The 18,003-nt window shown below is 46.1% G+C and overlaps 2 protein-coding genes, 1 long non-coding RNA gene and 1 pseudogene across 3 annotated transcripts in view; 2 read left to right on the forward strand and 2 right to left on the reverse strand.

Moving 5' to 3' along the window:
• The window catches only part of LOC137248423 (uncharacterized), a 396,800-nt gene that overhangs the window by 79,612 nt on the left and 299,185 nt on the right, over window positions 1-18,003 (reverse strand). The window lies entirely within an intron of this gene.
• Window positions 12,442-14,456, reverse strand: LOC137249256 (uncharacterized). Its single transcript, XM_067780583.1, has 3 exons — window positions 14,063-14,456; window positions 13,077-13,503; window positions 12,442-12,618 (listed from the first exon to the last, which is right to left on the reverse strand). The coding sequence occupies exons 1-3, from the start codon at window positions 14,442-14,444 to the stop codon at window positions 12,543-12,545; spliced, it is 885 nt and encodes a 294-aa protein (XP_067636684.1). The 5' UTR covers window positions 14,445-14,456; the 3' UTR covers window positions 12,442-12,542.
• On the forward strand, window positions 14,657-15,561 carry LOC137249274 (uncharacterized). Its single transcript, XR_010952320.1, has 3 exons — window positions 14,657-14,897; window positions 15,004-15,290; window positions 15,345-15,561. It is a non-coding gene; the product is annotated as an uncharacterized lncRNA (long non-coding RNA).
• Window positions 16,450-17,442, forward strand: LOC137247547 (DNA-directed RNA polymerase III subunit RPC8-like; annotated as a pseudogene).

An 18,003-nucleotide genomic window follows, 5' to 3' on the forward strand; every position in this document is an offset into this window, starting at 1 on the left:
TTGCGAATCTGGCAGGCTGTACGGTGGTCAACACACATACGGAGGGGCACCCCACAGGGTGGGTTACTTTCTCCATTTCTATGGGTTGCCACACTTAATGAGCTCTTGGTTCTTCTTGAGAAGGACGGTTGCGGCAGGGTAATCGCATATGCTGATGCCCTTGCGCTGTTAGTTAGCGGGAAGTTTCCGCAGACACTATGCGATATAATGCAAACAAAGCTGAGAGTGGTGGAGAACTCGACCAGGAGTAAAGGTCTATCGGTCAATTCAGCCAAAACTGAACTGGTTCTGTTCACCAGGAAATAAAAGATACCTGCGTTGCAGCTGCCGGTGCTAGCGGGTATGCCCCTAACGCTGAGGGACTCTGCCAAATACCGAGGAGTAATTTTGGATAGGAAACTATCCTGGAGGGAAAACGCTGAGGAGCGTGTGAAAAAAGCAACGGTGGCACTGTACAGCTGTAGAGGAGCTGTTGCGCGAAGATAGGAATTATCACCGGATATTACCCTGTGGCTCTACACCGCTGTGGTTAGACCAATTCTTTTATACGGGGCAGTGGTCTGGTGGACGGGCTTAGATACTAAATCAAACCTACGGGTATTCCAGAAGGTACAAAGAAGTGCTCTAATCTGTGTGGGGGTGCTCTGCGCACCACCCCTGCGGAGGCGCTGGACACTATTTTTAATGTGTTGCCAATAGCTTTAATGGGATGGTTGGACTTATAACCGGCCACATAGCAATCCGGAGGCAAAACGACTGGGTAATCGCTATGACGACTGCAGGAGCTGCAAAGACGAAGAGGAGATAGAAACAATCAAACATTTTCTGTGCGATTGTCCCGCTCTTTGGAGGAAGAAATCTCTGGGATATCTTTTCTTTGACGATCTGGCAAAGTTGGAACCTAAGAAACTCCTGACGTTTGCTGTATCTACCTGTTGGTTTGAGTAGGGGAGAGATCCACGTGGTATCACAGTGGGACCTTTTTGGGCCTAAGTGCACTAGTGCTGTTGTTGTTGTTGTTGTTGTAGCAATGCTCGCCCCACCTAATAGCCGCGACCGATCACAAATTGTCATCAATATCCTCTAACGGGAGTCCAAGGAAACTTGCCATTTCAACAGGGGTGGACCAAAAGGAAAGGGGTGTTAGAGGCGTTGGTTCCACATTACAATTGAAGAGATGGTTGGTGTCATGTGGGGACAAGTTGCAAGCGGGGCATACATTTTGTATGTCGGGGTGGATTCTGGATAGGTAAGAGTTTAACCTGTTACATTATCCAGAACGAAGTTGAGCAAGAGTGGCACGCGTTTGCCTGGGGAGTATGCGTTCCTCTTCCGCAAATTTTGGATAATTTTCGTTAAGCACTGGATTCGCCGGGCAATTCCCGGCATAAAGGTCCGACGCCTGTTTATGGAGTCCACCAAGGACCTGCTTGTGTTTTTTCACTTCATACGGCTGGGTTCTCAGGCGCCGTATTTCCTCAAAATGCTTACGGAGATGACTCCTTAAACCCTTGGCGGTGCTGGTTCATCAATCAGATGTCTGTTGGGATGCCAAGGTTTCTGGGTATTCAACAGGAACTATTTGGTCAGCATCTCATTTCTCTCCCTGATGGGGAGTATTCTCGCCTCATTATGCAGATGGTGTTCTTGGGACATAAGAAGACAGCCCGTGGCGATTCTGAGAGCAGTATTTTGGCAGGCCTGTAGTTTCTTCCATATGGCGACCATATGGGTGACGCGTAGCACATAATCGGCTGGCTAATTGCTTTGTATGTAGTCATGAGCGTTTCATCTTTTCCCCAAGTACTGCCAGCGAGGGATTTTGTTACGGCTCTGAATTCTCGGAACAATTGCGGCTGCGTGCTCACCAAAATTTAGACCCTGATCAAACGTCACACCCAAGATTTTGGGGTGTAGGACAGTCGGTAGCGTAGTGCCATCGACGTGGATGTTCAAAATGGTCGCCATTTGGGGCGTCCATGTTGTAAATAAGGTCGCGGAAGATTTAGTCGGTGATAATGCCAGGTCTCGCGAGGCGAAAAAACTGGAGAGATCAGGGAGGTAGCCGTTTATTTTATTGCATAGCGCATCGATCTTTGGGCCTGGGCCTGTGGCCATTATTGTGCAGTCATCGGCGTAGGAAACGATTGTGACTCCTTCCGGTGGTGAAGGTAGCTTAGATCTGTAGAAATTAAACAAAAGTGGGGATGGGACACCACCCTGTGGCACCCCTTGTTTAATTCTCCTTGGTTTTGATGCTTCGTTTCTAAATTGCACCGATGCCTGCCGACCACCAGATAATTTGCGGTCCACCTTTTAAGACATGGGGGAAGGGTAGACCCTTCCAGGTCCTGCAGTAACGAGCCATGGTTGACCGTATCGATGATAGGTGTAGCGCTACGAGTACTGTTCTATGGTGGGGGTATTGATTTAAACCGCAATTTATCTGGGTGCTAATGGCATTTAGCGCGGTGGTAGTGCTATGGAGTTTTCTGAAGCCATGCTGATGAGGGGCTAGCTGCAAATTTGCTTGGAAATAAGGGAGCAAAATGGCTTCAAGCGTCTTTGCCACTGGCGATAGGAGAGATATCGGACGATACGACTCACCTACGTTAGCTGGTTTCCCAGGCTTTAGATTGAAAACATGCGCTAAATATTTGAAACCCTCTTTCCCTAGGCTTTTAAGCATCGGCATGGCTATGCCGCCTGGGCCCACTGCTTTGGATGGTTTAGCACGACCAATGGCGTCCTCAACCTCTTTAGCGGTGATGGTGACTGGTGACGCGCTGAGTTTGTGTTTATGTGCATGTCTAATGGCTCTCCGTCTATCTTTGTCGACCGTAGGATGCATTATATATTGTCGGCAGAAAGCGCTCGCGCATTTTTTCGCGTCCGACAGCACTTTCTCGCCAAAGGCGATGGAAACTTTGTCTTTGTGCTTAGTTGGATTCGATAGGGACTTTACGGTGGACCAAAGTTTACCCACACCGGTAGAGAGGTTACAACCTCTTAGGTGCTCCTCCCATTTCGCCCGCTTGTGTTCATCCACAAGCAATCTGATGCGTTGGTTTATATCCCTTATTTGGGGGTCGCCTGGATCAAGCTGTCTTATAAGGTCACGTTCTCTCGCTAAGTTTGCGGCCTCCGCCGGGAAGTGGGGCCGGATTTCGGGAATTCTCCCGGCGGGAATGAAATGTGCCGAAGCGGATTTAATGACCTTACGGAAGGCACGCTCCCCTTGGCGGGCATCAGTCGGGATAGGGAGGGCAGCAAAGCGGCTGTCTGTAAAGGATTTATATTCTTCCCACTTTCCTTTTTTGAAGTTTATGAAAGTGCGTTTTTCAGTGACGATGAAGTCGGCGGTACGCTCAAGCGAAATAAGTATGGGCAGGTGGTCGGATGCCAATGTTACCATCGGCTGCCAGTTGACGCAGTTTACGAGTTCTGCGCTCACGATTGAGATATCTGGCGAGCTGTGACAGCTTCCTACCATACGTGTGGGGGCGTCTCCGTTTATTGTGCAGAACGTCGTTTCTCCTATTTGATCCGCCAACATCTCACCCCTACTGTCCGCCCGCAAGTTTGAATGCCATAGATCATGATGGGCATTGAAATCACCTAAGATAGTGCGACTGTTGCCAGTGAGTAAGGCCCTGATATTAGGGCGGTATCCACTGGGGCAATAGGTGGAAGGAGGGATGTAGATGTTGATGATTTCTAGGTTTGCATCGCCTGACCGGACAGATAGGCCTTGACGTTCTAAGACATTGTCCCTGCGGTCGATGCCAGGATCAAATATATAATATTGCACAGAGTGGTGTATGATAACCGCCTCCATTTCCGCTCTCGCGGTCTTTCCTGTGGACGTTATACCCAGAGCAGGTCTGCAATGCAGATCGTCTATCTCCGTAATCTTCCCAGTTAATCCATTACAGTTTAACTGCAGGATTCTGAAGTGCATAAGGGGAGACGTCGCCACTCTGGAGGTAAGTGACGGGTGACTACGCCTGGGTTGTGGAAGGCCAGGACGCAATTGCTGTTGTGGCCCTGGGACTGGGCGTCCTTGGGCAAGCATTGGGGTACCCGGATGATTTGGGTTTGCGACCTGGCAACATGGCGCGATGAAACCCGTCGGGGGTTGCCGTCGCGGAGACCAGAACATCTGGGAAAGTGGCACCACCCAAGTAAGGAGCTGCATTGGGCGGATGTCGCAAACCTATATATTCTATGCTGGCAGACGGTGCAAACGGAGGTAGGGACTAAGAGTCTGTTTCCCTGACCTGCACGATTGCTGCCGGGAAAGAGGGGGGGGGGGGGGGCTGTCTTCTTATGTCCCCAGAACACCATCTGCATAATGAGGCGAGAATACTCCCCATCAGGGAGAGAAATGAGATGCTGACCAAACAGTTCCTGTTGAATATCCAGAAACCTGGGCATCCCAACAGACATCTGATTGATGAACCAGCACCGCCTAGGGGCTTAAGGAGTCATCTCCGTAAGCATTGTGAGGAAATACGGCACCTGAGAACCCAGCCGTATGAAGTGAAAAAACACAAGCAGGTCCTTGGTGAACTCCATAAACAGGCGTCGGACCTTTATGCCGGGAATTGCCCGGTGAATCCAGTGCTTAACGAAAATTATCCAAAACTTGCGGAAGAGGAACGCATACTCCACAGGGAAACGCGTGTCACTCTTGCTCAACTTCGTTCTGGATACTGTAACAGGTTAAACTCTTACCTATCCAGAATCAACCCCGACATACAAAATGTATGCCCCGCTTGCAACGTGTCCCCACATGACACCAACCCTCTCTTCAATTGTAATGTGGAGCCAACGCCTCTAACACCCCTTTCCTTATGGTCCCCCCTGTTGAAACGGCAAGTTTCCTTGGACTCCCGTTAGAGGATATTGATGACAATTTGTGATTGATCGCGGCTATTAGGTGGGGCGAGCATTGCTACAACAACAACAAGGGGGGGGGAGAAGACGGGCGCAGGGGCTGATGCTCAGCATTGCTACCAACTCGACTACGAAGGTAGTAGTTATGAGTGATGTCAGCTGTTTGAGTTGTTGGCGCCGTGGGGCGCGAGCAGCAGCGGGTACTTGTTGTGGCTTGCTGAGCAGCGGGGCTGCTGGAAGGTAGTGAGGGGGCGCTAAGGTGTAGACTACGGGACGCCCTTGGGCGTGAACAGCAAGGAGCCACAAAAGATTTATAAAAGTTACGTGGACGTCGCGTTTTGGGATCAAGCCCAGAATTTTTTTTAATGATATGTTACTTAAAATACTCAAAACTGTCTGGCATAGTAACGTTAAAAACGCCAACTGGCTTATCTACGGTGGAGCTTCAAAAGAGGCTCTCAGGATTCAGTGTTCATATACCCTAGAACTCTGCAGATCTGGATAATATGGTTCACTCGTTCACGAAGGCATGCGGGGAGGCTCTTGATAAGGCCTGTTCTAGGAAGAAATCTACGGGTAAGACCAAACCACCATGGTGGAACAGGGATATAGATAAACTACGCAAGGCATGTCGGAAAGCATTCAATCTTGCTAAAGCCTCCAGGGAGGTTGAAAAATGGGATGCATACAAGATGCTCCTAGGAAATTATAAGAAACTGCTAAGGTCGCCGAAGAGGACCTCCTGGCGGAAGTTTTGTAGCGAAATGGGGACGGTGTCTGAGGGATCTAGGCTTAGAAAGGTGCTCTCTGGATCTGATGGGACATGGACGGATTCGGCAGAGAGCACTCTTTGCCTGCTTCTGAGTACGCCCTTTCCGGGCGCTAGTGATGAAGTAATGAACTGGAGGGATAATCACACTGATGAGCCGTATGAGGGGAAGTTCATTACTATGGGTAAAATTAAATGGGCTCTAACGTCGTTCATGTCCTTCAAAGCACCAGGGCCGGATGGGTTGGCTCCGGTACAACTCCAGCAAACAATTGAGCTTTGTTCTTTGTGGTTGTATAACATTTTCAAAGGAGTTTGTGTTCTTAACCATATTCCACGGGGTTGGAACGATTCAAGGGTCACCTACATAACCTGTAAGGACGTGTCACGTGACCCCTAAAGACTTTCGACTATTTGTCTGACATCTTTCCAGCTGAAGACACTCGAGAGGTTATTGGACTGTACACTAAGGCAGTCCTTGGAGGGGAAGTTATCGACATCCCAGCATGCGTATATGGAAGCGAAGTCCACGGAGACGGCCTTGCATGCAGTTGTCTCCCAGATCGAGAAATCCTTGGCGTACAAGGACTTCACACTCATAGCTTTTCTCGACACTGAGGGAGCTTTCAACAATGTTACGACCTCTGTGATAACTGATGCACTAATCGGCTTGGGGGCCGATCGGGGGCTAGTGAAACGTGTTCAGCAGTTACTGTTGCGAATCTGGCAGGCTGTACGGTGGTCAACACACATACGGAGGGGCACCCCACAGGGTGGGTTACTTTCTCCATTTCTATGGGTTGCCACACTTAATGAGCTCTTGGTTCTTCTTGAGAAGGACGGTTGCGGCAGGGTAATCGCATATGCTGATGCCCTTGCGCTGTTAGTTAGCGGGAAGTTTCCGCAGACACTATGCGATATAATGCAAACAAAGCTGAGAGTGGTGGAGAACTCGACCAGGAGTAAAGGTCTATCGGTCAATTCAGCCAAAACTGAACTGGTTCTGTTCACCAGGAAATAAAAGATACCTGCGTTGCAGCTGCCGGTGCTAGCGGGTATGCCCCTAACGCTGAGGGACTCTGCCAAATACCGAGGAGTAATTTTGGATAGGAAACTATCCTGGAGGGAAAACGCTGAGGAGCGTGTGAAAAAAGCAACGGTGGCACTGTACAGCTGTAGAGGAGCTGTTGCGCGAAGATAGGAATTATCACCGGATATTACCCTGTGGCTCTACACCGCTGTGGTTAGACCAATTCTTTTATACGGGGCAGTGGTCTGGTGGACGGGCTTAGATACTAAATCAAACCTACGGGTATTCCAGAAGGTACAAAGAAGTGCTCTAATCTGTGTGGGGGTGCTCTGCGCACCACCCCTGCGGAGGCGCTGGACACTATTTTTAATGTGTTGCCAATAGCTTTAATGGGATGGTTGGACTTATAACCGGCCACATAGCAATCCGGAGGCAAAACGACTGGGTAATCGCTATGACGACTGCAGGAGCTGCAAAGACGAAGAGGAGATAGAAACAATCAAACATTTTCTGTGCGATTGTCCCGCTCTTTGGAGGAAGAAATCTCTGGGATATCTTTTCTTTGACGATCTGGCAAAGTTGGAACCTAAGAAACTCCTGACGTTTGCTGTATCTACCTGTTGGTTTGAGTAGGGGAGAGATCCACGTGGTATCACAGTGGGACCTTTTTGGGCCTAAGTGCACTAGTGCTGTTGTTGTTGTTGTTGTTGCAGCAATGCTCGCCCCACCTAATAGCCGCGGCCGATCACAAATTGTCATCAATATCCTCTAACGGGAGTCCAAGGAAACTTGCCATTTCAACAGGGGTGGACCAAAAGGAAAGGGGTGTTAGAGGCGTTGGTTCCACATTACAATTGAAGAGATGGTTGGTGTCATGTGGGGACAAGTTGCAAGCGGGGCATACATTTTGTATGTCGGGGTTGATTCTGGATAGGTAAGAGTTTAACCTGTTACATTATCCAGAACGAAGTTGAGCAAGAGTGGCACGCGTTTCCCTGGGGAGTATGCGTTCCTCTTCCGCAAATTTTGGATAATTTTCGTTAAGCACTGGATTCGCCGGGCAATTCCCGGCATAAAGGTCCGACGCCTGTTTATGGAGTCCACCAAGGACCTGCTTGTGTTTTTTCACTTCATACGGCTGGGTTCTCAGGCGCCGTATTTCCTCAAAATGCTTACGGAGATGACTCCTTAAGCCCTTGGCGGTGCTGGTTCATCAATCAGATGTCTGTTGGGATGCCAAGGTTTCTGGGTATTCAACAGGAACTATTTGGTCAGCATCTCATTTCTCTCCCTGATGGGGAGTATTCTCGCCTCATTATGCAGATGGTGTTCTTGGGACATAAGAAGACAGCCCGTGGCGATTCTGAGAGCAGTATTTTGGCAGGCCTGTAGTTTCTTCCATATGGCGACCATATGGGTGACGCGTAGCACGTAATCGGCTGGCTAATTGCTTTGTATGTAGTCATGAGCGTTTCATCTTTTCCCCAAGTACTGCCAGCGAGGGATTTTGTTACGGCTCTGAATTCTCGGAACAATTGCGGCTGCGTGCTCACCAAAATTTAGACCCTGATCAAACGTCACACCCAAGATTTTGGGGTGTAGGACAGTAGGTAGCGTAGTGCCATCGACGTGGATGTTCAAAATGGTCGCCATTTGGGGCGTCCATGTTGTAAATAAGGTCGCGGAAGATTTAGTCGGTGATAATGCCAGGTCTCGCGAGGCGAAAAAACTGGAGAGATCAGGGAGGTAGCCGTTTATTTTATTGCATAGCGCATCGATCTTTGGGCCTGGGCCTGTGGCCATTATTGTGCAGTCATCGGCGTAGGAAACGATTGTGACTCCTTCCGGTGGTGAAGGTAGCTTAGATCTGTAGAAATTAAACAAAAGTGGGGATGGGACACCACCCTGTGGCACCCCTTGTTTAATTCTCCTTGGTTTTGATGCTTCGTTTCTAAATTGCACCGATGCCTGCCGACCACCAGATAATTTGCGGTCCACCTTTTAAGACATGGGGGAAGGGTAGACCCTTCCAGGTCCTGCAGTAACGAGCCATGGTTGACCGTATCGATGATAGGTGTAGCGCTACGAGTACTGTTCTATGGTGGGGGTATTGATTTAAACCGCAATTTATCTGGGTGCTAATGGCATTTAGCGCGGTGGTAGTGCTATGGAGTTTTCTGAAGCCATGCTGATGAGGGGCTAGCTGCAAATTTGCTTAGAAATAAGGGAGCAAAATGGCTTCAAGCGTCTTTGCCACTGGCGATAGGAGAGATATCGGACGATACGACTCACCTACGTTAGCTGGTTTCCCAGGCTTTAGATTGAAAACATGCGCTAAATATTTGAAACCCTCTTTCCCTAGGCTTTTAAGCATCGGCATGGCTATGCCGCCTGGGCCCACTGCTTTGGATGGTTTAGCACGACCAATGGCGTCCTCAACCTCTTTAGCGGTGATGGTGACTGGTGACGCGCTGAGTTTGTGTTTATGTGCATGTCTAATGGCTCTCCGTCTATCTTTGTCGACCGTAGGATGCATTATATATTGTCGGCAGAAAGCGCTCGCGCATTTTTTCGCGTCCGACAGCACTTTCTCGCCAAAGGCGATGGAAACTTTGTCTTTGTGCTTAGTTGGATTCGATAGGGACTTTACGGTGGACCAAAGTTTACCCACACCGGTAGAGAGGTTACAACCTCTTAGGTGCTCCTCCCATTTCGCCCGCTTGTGTTCATCCACAAGCAATCTGATGCGTTGGTTTATATCCCTTATTTGGGGGTCGCCTGGATCAAGCTGTCTTATAAGGTCACGTTCTCTCGCTAAGTTTGCGGCCTCCGCCGGGAAGTGGGGCCGGATTTCGGGAATTCTCCCGGCGGGAATGAAATGCGCCGAGGCGGATTTAATGACCTTACGGAAGGCACGCTCCCCTTGGCGGGCATCAGTCGGGATAGGGAGGGCAGCAAAGCGGCTGTCTGTAAAGGATTTATATTCTTCCCACTTTCCTTTTTTGAAGTTTATGAAAGTGCGTTTTTCAGTGACGATGAAGTCGGCGGTACGCTCAAGCGAAATAAGTATGGGCAGGTGGTCGGATGCCAATGTTACCATCGGCTGCCAGTTGACGCAGTTTACGAGTTCTGCGCTCACGATTGAGATATCTGGCGAGCTGTGACAGCTTCCTACCATACGTGTGGGGGCGTCTCCGTTTATTGTGCAGAACGTCGTTTCTCCTATTTGATCCGCCAACATCTCACCCCTACTGTCCGCCCGCAAGTTTGAATGCCATAGATCATGATGGGCATTGAAATCACCTAAGATAGTGCGACTGTTGCCAGTGAGTAAGGCCCTGATATTAGGGCGGTATCCACTGGGGCAATAGGTGGAAGGAGGGATGTAGATGTTGATGATTTCTAGGTTTGCATCGCCTGACCGGACAGATAGGCCTTGACGTTCTAAGACATTGTCCCTGCGGTCGATGCCAGGATCAAATATATAATATTGCACAGAGTGGTGTATGATAACCGCCTCCATTTCCGCTCTCGCGGTCTTTCCTGTGGACGTTATACCCAGAGCAGGTCTGCAATGCAGATCGTCTATCTCCGTAATCTTCCCAGTTAATCCATTACAGTTTAACTGCAGGATTCTGAAGTGCATAAGGGGAGACGTCGCCACTCTGGAGGTAAGTGACGGGTGACTACGCCTGGGTTGTGGAAGGCCAGGACGCAATTGCTGTTGTGGCCCTGGGACTGGGCGTCCTTGGGCAAGCATTGGGGTACCCGGATGATTTGGGTTTGCGACCTGGCAACATGGCGCGATGAAACCCGTCGGGGGTTGCCGTCGCGGAGACCAGAACATCTGGGAAAGTGGCACCACCCAAGTAAGGAGCTGCATTGGGCGGATGTCGCAAACCTATATATTCTATGCTGGCAGACGGTGCAAACGGAGGTAGGGACTAAGAGTCTGTTTCCCTGACCTGCACGATTGCTGCCGGAAAAGAGGGGGGGGGGGGGGGGGGGGGGGGGAGCTGTCTTCTTATGTCCCCAGAACACCATCTGCATAATGAGGCGAGAATACTCCCCATCAGGGAGAGAAATGAGATGCTGACCAAACAGTTCCTGTTGAATATCCAGAAACCTGGGCATCCCAACAGACATCTGATTGATGAACCAGCACCGCCTAGGGGCTTAAGGAGTCATCTCCGTAAGCATTGTGAGGAAATACGGCACCTGAGAACCCAGCCGTATGAAGTGAAAAAACACAAGCAGGTCCTTGGTGAACTCCATAAACAGGCGTCGGACCTTTATGCCGGGAATTGCCCGGTGAATCCAGTGCTTAACGAAAATTATCCAAAACTTGCGGAAGAGGAACGCATACTCCACAGGGAAACGCGTGTCACTCTTGCTCAACTTCGTTCTGGATACTGTAACAGGTTAAACTCTTACCTATCCAGAATCAACCCCGACATACAAAATGTATGCCCCGCTTGCAACGTGTCCCCACATGACACCAACCCTCTCTTCAATTGTAATGTGGAGCCAACGCCTCTAACACCCCTTTCCTTATGGTCCCCCCTGTTGAAACGGCAAGTTTCCTTGGACTCCCGTTAGAGGATATTGATGACAATTTGTGATTGATCGCGGCTATTAGGTGGGGCGAGCATTGCTACAACAACAACAAGGGGGGGGGGGGGGGGAGAAGACGGGGGCAGGGGCTGATGCTCAGCATTGCTACCAACTCTACTACGAAGGTAGTAGTTATGAGTGATGTCAGCTGTTTGAGTTGTTGGCGCCGTGGGGCGCGAGCAGCAGCGGGTACTTGTTGTGGCTTGCTGAGCAGCGGGGCTGCTGGAAGGTATTGAGGGGGCGCTAAGGTGTAGACTACGGGACGCCCTTGGGCGTGAACAGCAAGGAGCCACAAAAGATTTATAAAAGTTACGTGGACGTCGCGTTTTGGGATCAAGCCCAGAACAACCTGTCCGATGCAACCATCCCTTGCACGAGACACACTGAACAGAGTATGACCGTCCTAAAAAGATTCTTTTCTCAGGACCGGGGCAGGAGACGGACCCCGATTGGATTCGATGCCTTCCCGGAGTAAGAGAATATGGAGCAGTCCTGCTGCAAGGAGCTGCTGGGAGGATGACAATTTGTGGGAGGGACGAAACAAATTAGATGGGGTCACACTGAAATGACAGTCCTTGGTCGGGAAAAATCCCGAGTCGCTCCGGTACATAGAACCGACTGCACTAGTGCTCGCAGCGGTGGCCACTCTAACCTACATAAAAAAAGACGTCAAACTGTGAAAAACGGGAAAAAGGGTATGTCGCATTTTTTTTTGTATAAAGTATAAACAAATATGTATATATCACCTTAAAGCTTAAATCTTCTTGTATTAACGATAAAGACATTCCCCGAAGGCTTTGGGGAGTGTTATACATGTTAATAGTCCTTTGCCGAATATAGATCCCGTATGTTCCGGTAACCAAGCACCATTAACGTAATAGTGCGACCATATCGGAAATGATTAACATGACCACATTAAACCTTCTAGGCATGTCATGACCTTATATTTTAAAATTTTACAAATCTTTCAAACGAAATGGTAAAAAAATTTGCCCCAAATCGACAAATTTTCCTTTACATAAGACTTAACGGATAAATTGCAAGCACCAAAAAATATAAACAAACAGCCTTGATTTGCGCTTAATTCAAAATTGTAACTTGGTTCCAATATGTGGCCCATTTTATTGTAAACAGATGTAATTCAAAATTTTATTTTGTTGGGAAAACGCAAAGTTTTATTTTTTCATAGACTTCCATTATAGAATTGAGATTCAAAGGCATATATGTCCGCTATTTTGGTCTATCTGAGTATTCGATAAATGTCAGCATAATCTTCTTAGTTGCTTTTGTTGGTATATCGAAAAATCTAAAAAAGTCAAAATTTTGAGTTTAATCAGTTTACAACTAAACGTGCGATGTAGTAGGGCTTCGGTGGACTGTCGGTTTCTATCACAAACAGAAATTCAAACATAATCTTGTCCAGCCCTTTTGGCGGTTATTGCTCAATTATTAGCCCAAACTACGAGAACCAAAAAAAAAATTTTCGAAAAATTTCAATTATCGAGAAGTATAAAATTCTATCAAAGTAGAAGTAATGAGTCCCTCAAAAGGAACCACTTTCTTCTTACATTTTCAAAGAATATTTTCTACGTCGAATACGCTCCAATTCGAGCATCTTCCGAGCCACCCTAAAATGACGTGAGCATTGCGCTGAGTATCCTAACGCTGCTCCTTATGGTATCCTATGTTAGCTGGGGACGAGCTAATAGGCGCGATACATACATACATAAAACAAAAAGTTAGCAATATAATCCTTATACTTACGGCACAGTTACTTTTTGCTCTTCCGTTGTAAATTCTGCTTTGGTCACAGAGGTTGTTGAATGAATTGTGTCGCTATATTCGGTATTTTCTTCATCATCTTCAATGGGCTCGTTTTTGATAAATTCACTTAACTCACCTTGCGCTTGGATTGTATCGCTATATTCAGTATTTTCTTCATCTTCAATGGGATCGTTTTTGATAAATTCGCTTAACTCGCCTTGCGAATTTTCACAAAAATCCAGTAATTCGTTTTTTAGTAAATGTTCAGCAGTACTCCATTGTGCTGATTCCGACTCAATTGCTTGCTGTCTGCCTTCAAGAGCCGTTTCGGTTTCTGGAAGAAGTGAGTTTCGAGGAGTGCATTTGGGCTGGCAACTGCTCAACGGGTATGAATCTGTGTCGTTTGGTAATACTTCATCTTCAATTGCTGCCTCCATCATCGACATGTTTAAATCATCCCATTTTTTAGGGTAATAGTCTAGTGGAGGGGTCGACTGCTAATACGCTACCAAAAATATTGAGAGAGGTGTCAAAAGACGCGTATTAATCTCGAGAACAATAATCCGATGGCGGAAAAGAAAAATTTTATCTCTGTCCGGAGATATTTGCAGTTGAAGTTGGCGATTTCCATGTGGTTGTTGTTGTGTTGTACCCCCAAAAAAAAGTGTGCATCACCGTGGCGGTAGCCACGGTTATACCACACACCCGGACTTGGCATGGCGTAGCCCAGGGTTATTTTTTATAAGCGCGGCCGAAGGCCGCCAACGCAGAAAGGTGTTCTGTGCAAAAATACTATGGATCCCACCCCCGGTTTCGGAGGTACCCGAGGGTCTTTATCCGGTTTTTCGTTAATATCTTTTGAACGAGTTAAAATTTTTATTCTCCGCCTTCGGATTATTAATACTGATTTCAAGACGCGTCGTTTGACACCTCTCTCGATATTTTTGGTAGCGTATTAGCAGTCGACCCCTCAACTAGACTATTACCTTTTTTAGAAACCATTTCTCGCATCTTATGGTCGGATTGCACGCACAATTTTTGGAACCGATACACACTTATCAATTGGTGCAAGCATTTACAACAAATTTTTTTTGGTAGCTCGTCACTTAGCTGCACTTCCACTATTTGGGGTATTGTGCTGGATAACAAGTCAGTTATTCGTAATTCGTCGCATTCCTCAATAGTTTCAAAGATAGATTGATGTTGTGGTGTAGTGCTGTCTTCAGACCTGAATGCTTCCAGTTTAATCATACAGGTCCGACAGAGGTAATCGATATATAGATCACTTTTATCCATTTGAGCGAGTGTATCTGCTTCAGTAAAAATTATTAGAACTACACAAGTAAACCAGTAAGGAGTCTTAGGCATGAAACGATACTAGAAAATACAATTAGGTATTCACACTTTTGACCCGATACCAACAAAATTTGTAGTCGATACTTTTGCAACGAGTACTCAGTGCTTTTGCATCGACTACTAAGGTATCGGAAAAAGGAAGTAGTTGTGACGACATTTATTATTATTATTATTCACCCCTATTCTGCATTTCGATTACGTTCCCGTTCTACGCTCCGCTTCAATCGAAGTTTGGTATTCTGCATTACGACGGAATCGTAAAGAGAAGAGGAAGAGCAAATGTTTTTTCGAATTCAGCTGTTGGTACGGAATGTGTGAACATTGGAACAAAATAAATTAAAGAAAATTTGTAAAAAACACTGAAAAACGTTTATATTTTATTATCCACGCCATTTTGTACAAACAAAAGCATTAGAATATATTGCCGCACTGTTATATTTTTTCGAGCGAATTGCTTTCATAATTGTAAGTGTGTTTTTGTCGTCCTTTTGGCCAATTCCCTGCCGTGGCCACCAAGTTTTGTTAAAACGGATTCCTGCACGAATATAGTTAACATTTTCTGAATTTTAAGGATACCAATTTCATTGAACTGGCCTTAATACTTTATAAAGGTTGATTTATTCTTTCCGCAAGGATTGTTTACGTTTTCGCTTCACCTTCCTCTACGCCGGCAGCTTGCTTTGGCATATAACTGGACCCAACGAACAGACACAAATCATAGCTGTCTATTATAATGGAATCAATAGCCGCGGCATTATTTATGGAGTTGGAAAGCAACGTATACGAAAATTGCCAGGCGAGAATGGAAAGGCAAATATTGCGAGATTTGTGTAATCCATTTGAGATGAGTGACGAATTGTAAGAAATTGATCTAAAAAGTGGTAAAGTTTAATGACTTATTTTCTTATTTAGGTTCAAAAAAAAACTTTCGACTTAAAAACGATGCTTTCAAGTATGTGTTAGATACTTTTGCGGGGCAAATACGTCCAAGGACTTCGACATCGACATGTTGTTTTTGACCTGGAAACATAAAAAACAATCATCATCAAGCCTTCTACGTTTCTTAACAAGTTTTACTTACATTTTTGTTAAAATTCTGTTATAAATTAATAAAAAAATAAAAAGAAAATATTTTTCCGCCAACTAATTTGTAACTTAGAAAAACGGAACTACGATCGAAATGCAGAATACAAAAAATCGAACGATTCGAAGTTGGATCGAAAGAGATTGGAACACAGAATACCAAAATTGCCAAATCGAAAAAATTCCAATCCAAGTCGAAATGCAGAATAGCGCTGATTATTATTAAACAAAAGATCAGCTGTTTTGGTAATTGTGCAGTTTAGGGGTCTCACCCTAAAATTGGGCCTTTTTTTGAGTGAGGTATCAAAAGACGCGTATTCACGTCTAGTTCAAGAATCCGGAAGCGGAAGTTAACTTTTTTTACCCGTTCAAAAGATATTAACGAAAAACCGAAAAAAGAGCCGCGGGTACTTCCGAACCCGGGGGTGGGATCCATAGTATTTTTGCGCAGAACACCTTTCTGCGTTGGCGGCCTTAGGCCGCGCATATAAAAAATAACCCTGGGCTACGCCATGCCAAGTCCGGGTGTGTGGTATAACCGTGGCTACCGCCACCTCATCCAAGCCGACATTTCTGATGAAACTTGGCAGTTCACCTGGCTTGCGGGATTTGATGTGAAAATGGTCTGCCCATGGTGAGCCCATAAACTTAGCCCTTTGTCTTGAGATTGCGTTACACTCTAGGAGGATATGGTCCGTCGTCTCCGCTGTTCGATCACAAAATAGGTATGTGTTTTTCGATATTATACCCAGTTTTGCATGTGACTATTCAGTCTTCAGTGTCCTGTAAGAATAGCTGTTAGGATCCTTAGGTTATCTTTCGAGAAGCTTATTAATGCCCTTTACACTTCTAATAACCACTTTAATTTTTACAGAACGCAGAATTGAAGGACAGCCACAGCGGGTTAGGGGGTCAGAATATTCCCGCGGTAGGTATGCCTGTCGTAAGAGGCGACTTAAATACCAGATTCAAGGGGCTGTGTAGCGCAACCCTTCAGGTTGCCAGCGCAATATATAGCTTCTCCAAACCCAATTGTCAACCTCACCTATCCGCGGCGAATCCTGTTTCACTAACAGACGAGGCTCTGGCGACCCCAAGCTCCTCATGGAACTTGGGGGAGGGAGGGAATGGCCTGAAGGTTTAATGTGGCCACATAAATCGTTCCCGAGATGGTCGGGCTAGCACCTTAACGGTGCTGTGGTGCTGGAGCGTACCGGATCTGTATTCGGCAAAGGACCATTACATCGATAACACTTCCCAAAGCCTTCGGGGAGCAACCTTATCGCTACAACAACAACAACAACACCATCCGTATAGCACCGAAATTTGGAATTGGTGGAGGCAATAAGGGACGAGATCAAACGAAAATTGGCCAATAAAGTAAGTTCATTCTATTTGTATGTGTATGTGAAATTACTAAACTTGCATTTTATTGTAACAGGTTTTATTAAATTTGGGTCTCTGCATTGCGCCGAAAGATATCGTATCGCTTAAAGATTTAATAATCATAAAGGAGGATGACGCTTCCCATACATACATACCCTTGGATTCTTTGATGATATATTAATACCGCCATCTGCATTACAAGATCCTTCCCGGTTCGAGGAAGCTAAACAAGCTTGGGTATGGGAACATCCACTAGAAGATGGAGGTAAGCATGATTTATTCGTGTTTACGTGAAATTTTCGAAGAAAATTTACCAATTGGACCACCAAAAAACAGACACGACAATCATGTTTAGCAGCGGGTGCATACGCCGGACAACCAGCATCTACACAACAAATAGATAAAAAGACTACATACCGGATAGTGATGTTTATAAAAAGATGTAGTTATATTAATAATCATATCATGTATTAAATTTTTTTAGGCTGCTATTAATAATTATAATATACTAGCAAAACCGGCAGACGTTGTTCTGCCATAAATTTTTGGTCTATCTGCATACATTTTAATAAGCTTTTTCCGTCTAACTCTGCCCTCTCCCCTCTACACTTTTTCCTAATCTTTGTATTCTCTCCTCCCTCCGTATTTTTCGCTTCATCTATCACCATATTCTTCTCATTCTATCTCTTTCTCAGTCTTTTTCTTCTCTCTTTTCTCTTCTCTCAAGTTTTTCACATCCTTGGTGGTATGTATTTTGTTCCAGTCCCATTCCGAGTTTCAGTCCCAGTCCCACTCCGAGTCTCAGTCTCAGTCCCAGTCTTAGTCCTAATCACAGTCCCAGTCCGTCTCTGGTCTACTTCCCGGAAAAAAGCATCGTAAATACTAATATAGGCAAATTTATATACCAAATTTTAGGCAAATCGAATAGGACGTATGTAAATACGTATGTGGGTATTATTAATTCAAGTCTTTATTTCGGCTTCGCATGCATATTTATCAGTTTTGCCAGGTTGATGCGACTAAATCGAATATCACAATGAAAATCACTTTAAAGCTCTCAGCAACAGCTTTCATTTGATATCCATAATACACACACATTCTA

This window comes from Eurosta solidaginis, chromosome 4 (genome assembly GCF_040869045.1).
Source record: "Eurosta solidaginis isolate ZX-2024a chromosome 4, ASM4086904v1, whole genome shotgun sequence".
In the NCBI taxonomy this organism is placed as follows: Eukaryota; Metazoa; Arthropoda; class Insecta; order Diptera; family Tephritidae; genus Eurosta; species Eurosta solidaginis.

Excerpts from the sequence above, each read along its gene's own strand:
- LOC137249256 (XM_067780583.1), bottom strand. The coding sequence starts at position 14,444 with ATGCCTAAGACTCCTTACTGGTTTACTTGTGTAGTTCTAATAATTTTT. Across the intron at positions 13,504-14,062 it reads AGAAATGGTTTCTAAAAAAG|CAATTGAAGATGAAGTATTA; the intron begins GTAATAGTCTAG and ends TGATGGAGGCAG. Across the intron at positions 12,619-13,076 it reads GAGCAAAAAGTAACTGTGCC|ATTTTTCGATATACCAACAA; the intron begins GTAAGTATAAGG and ends TGACTTTTTTAG.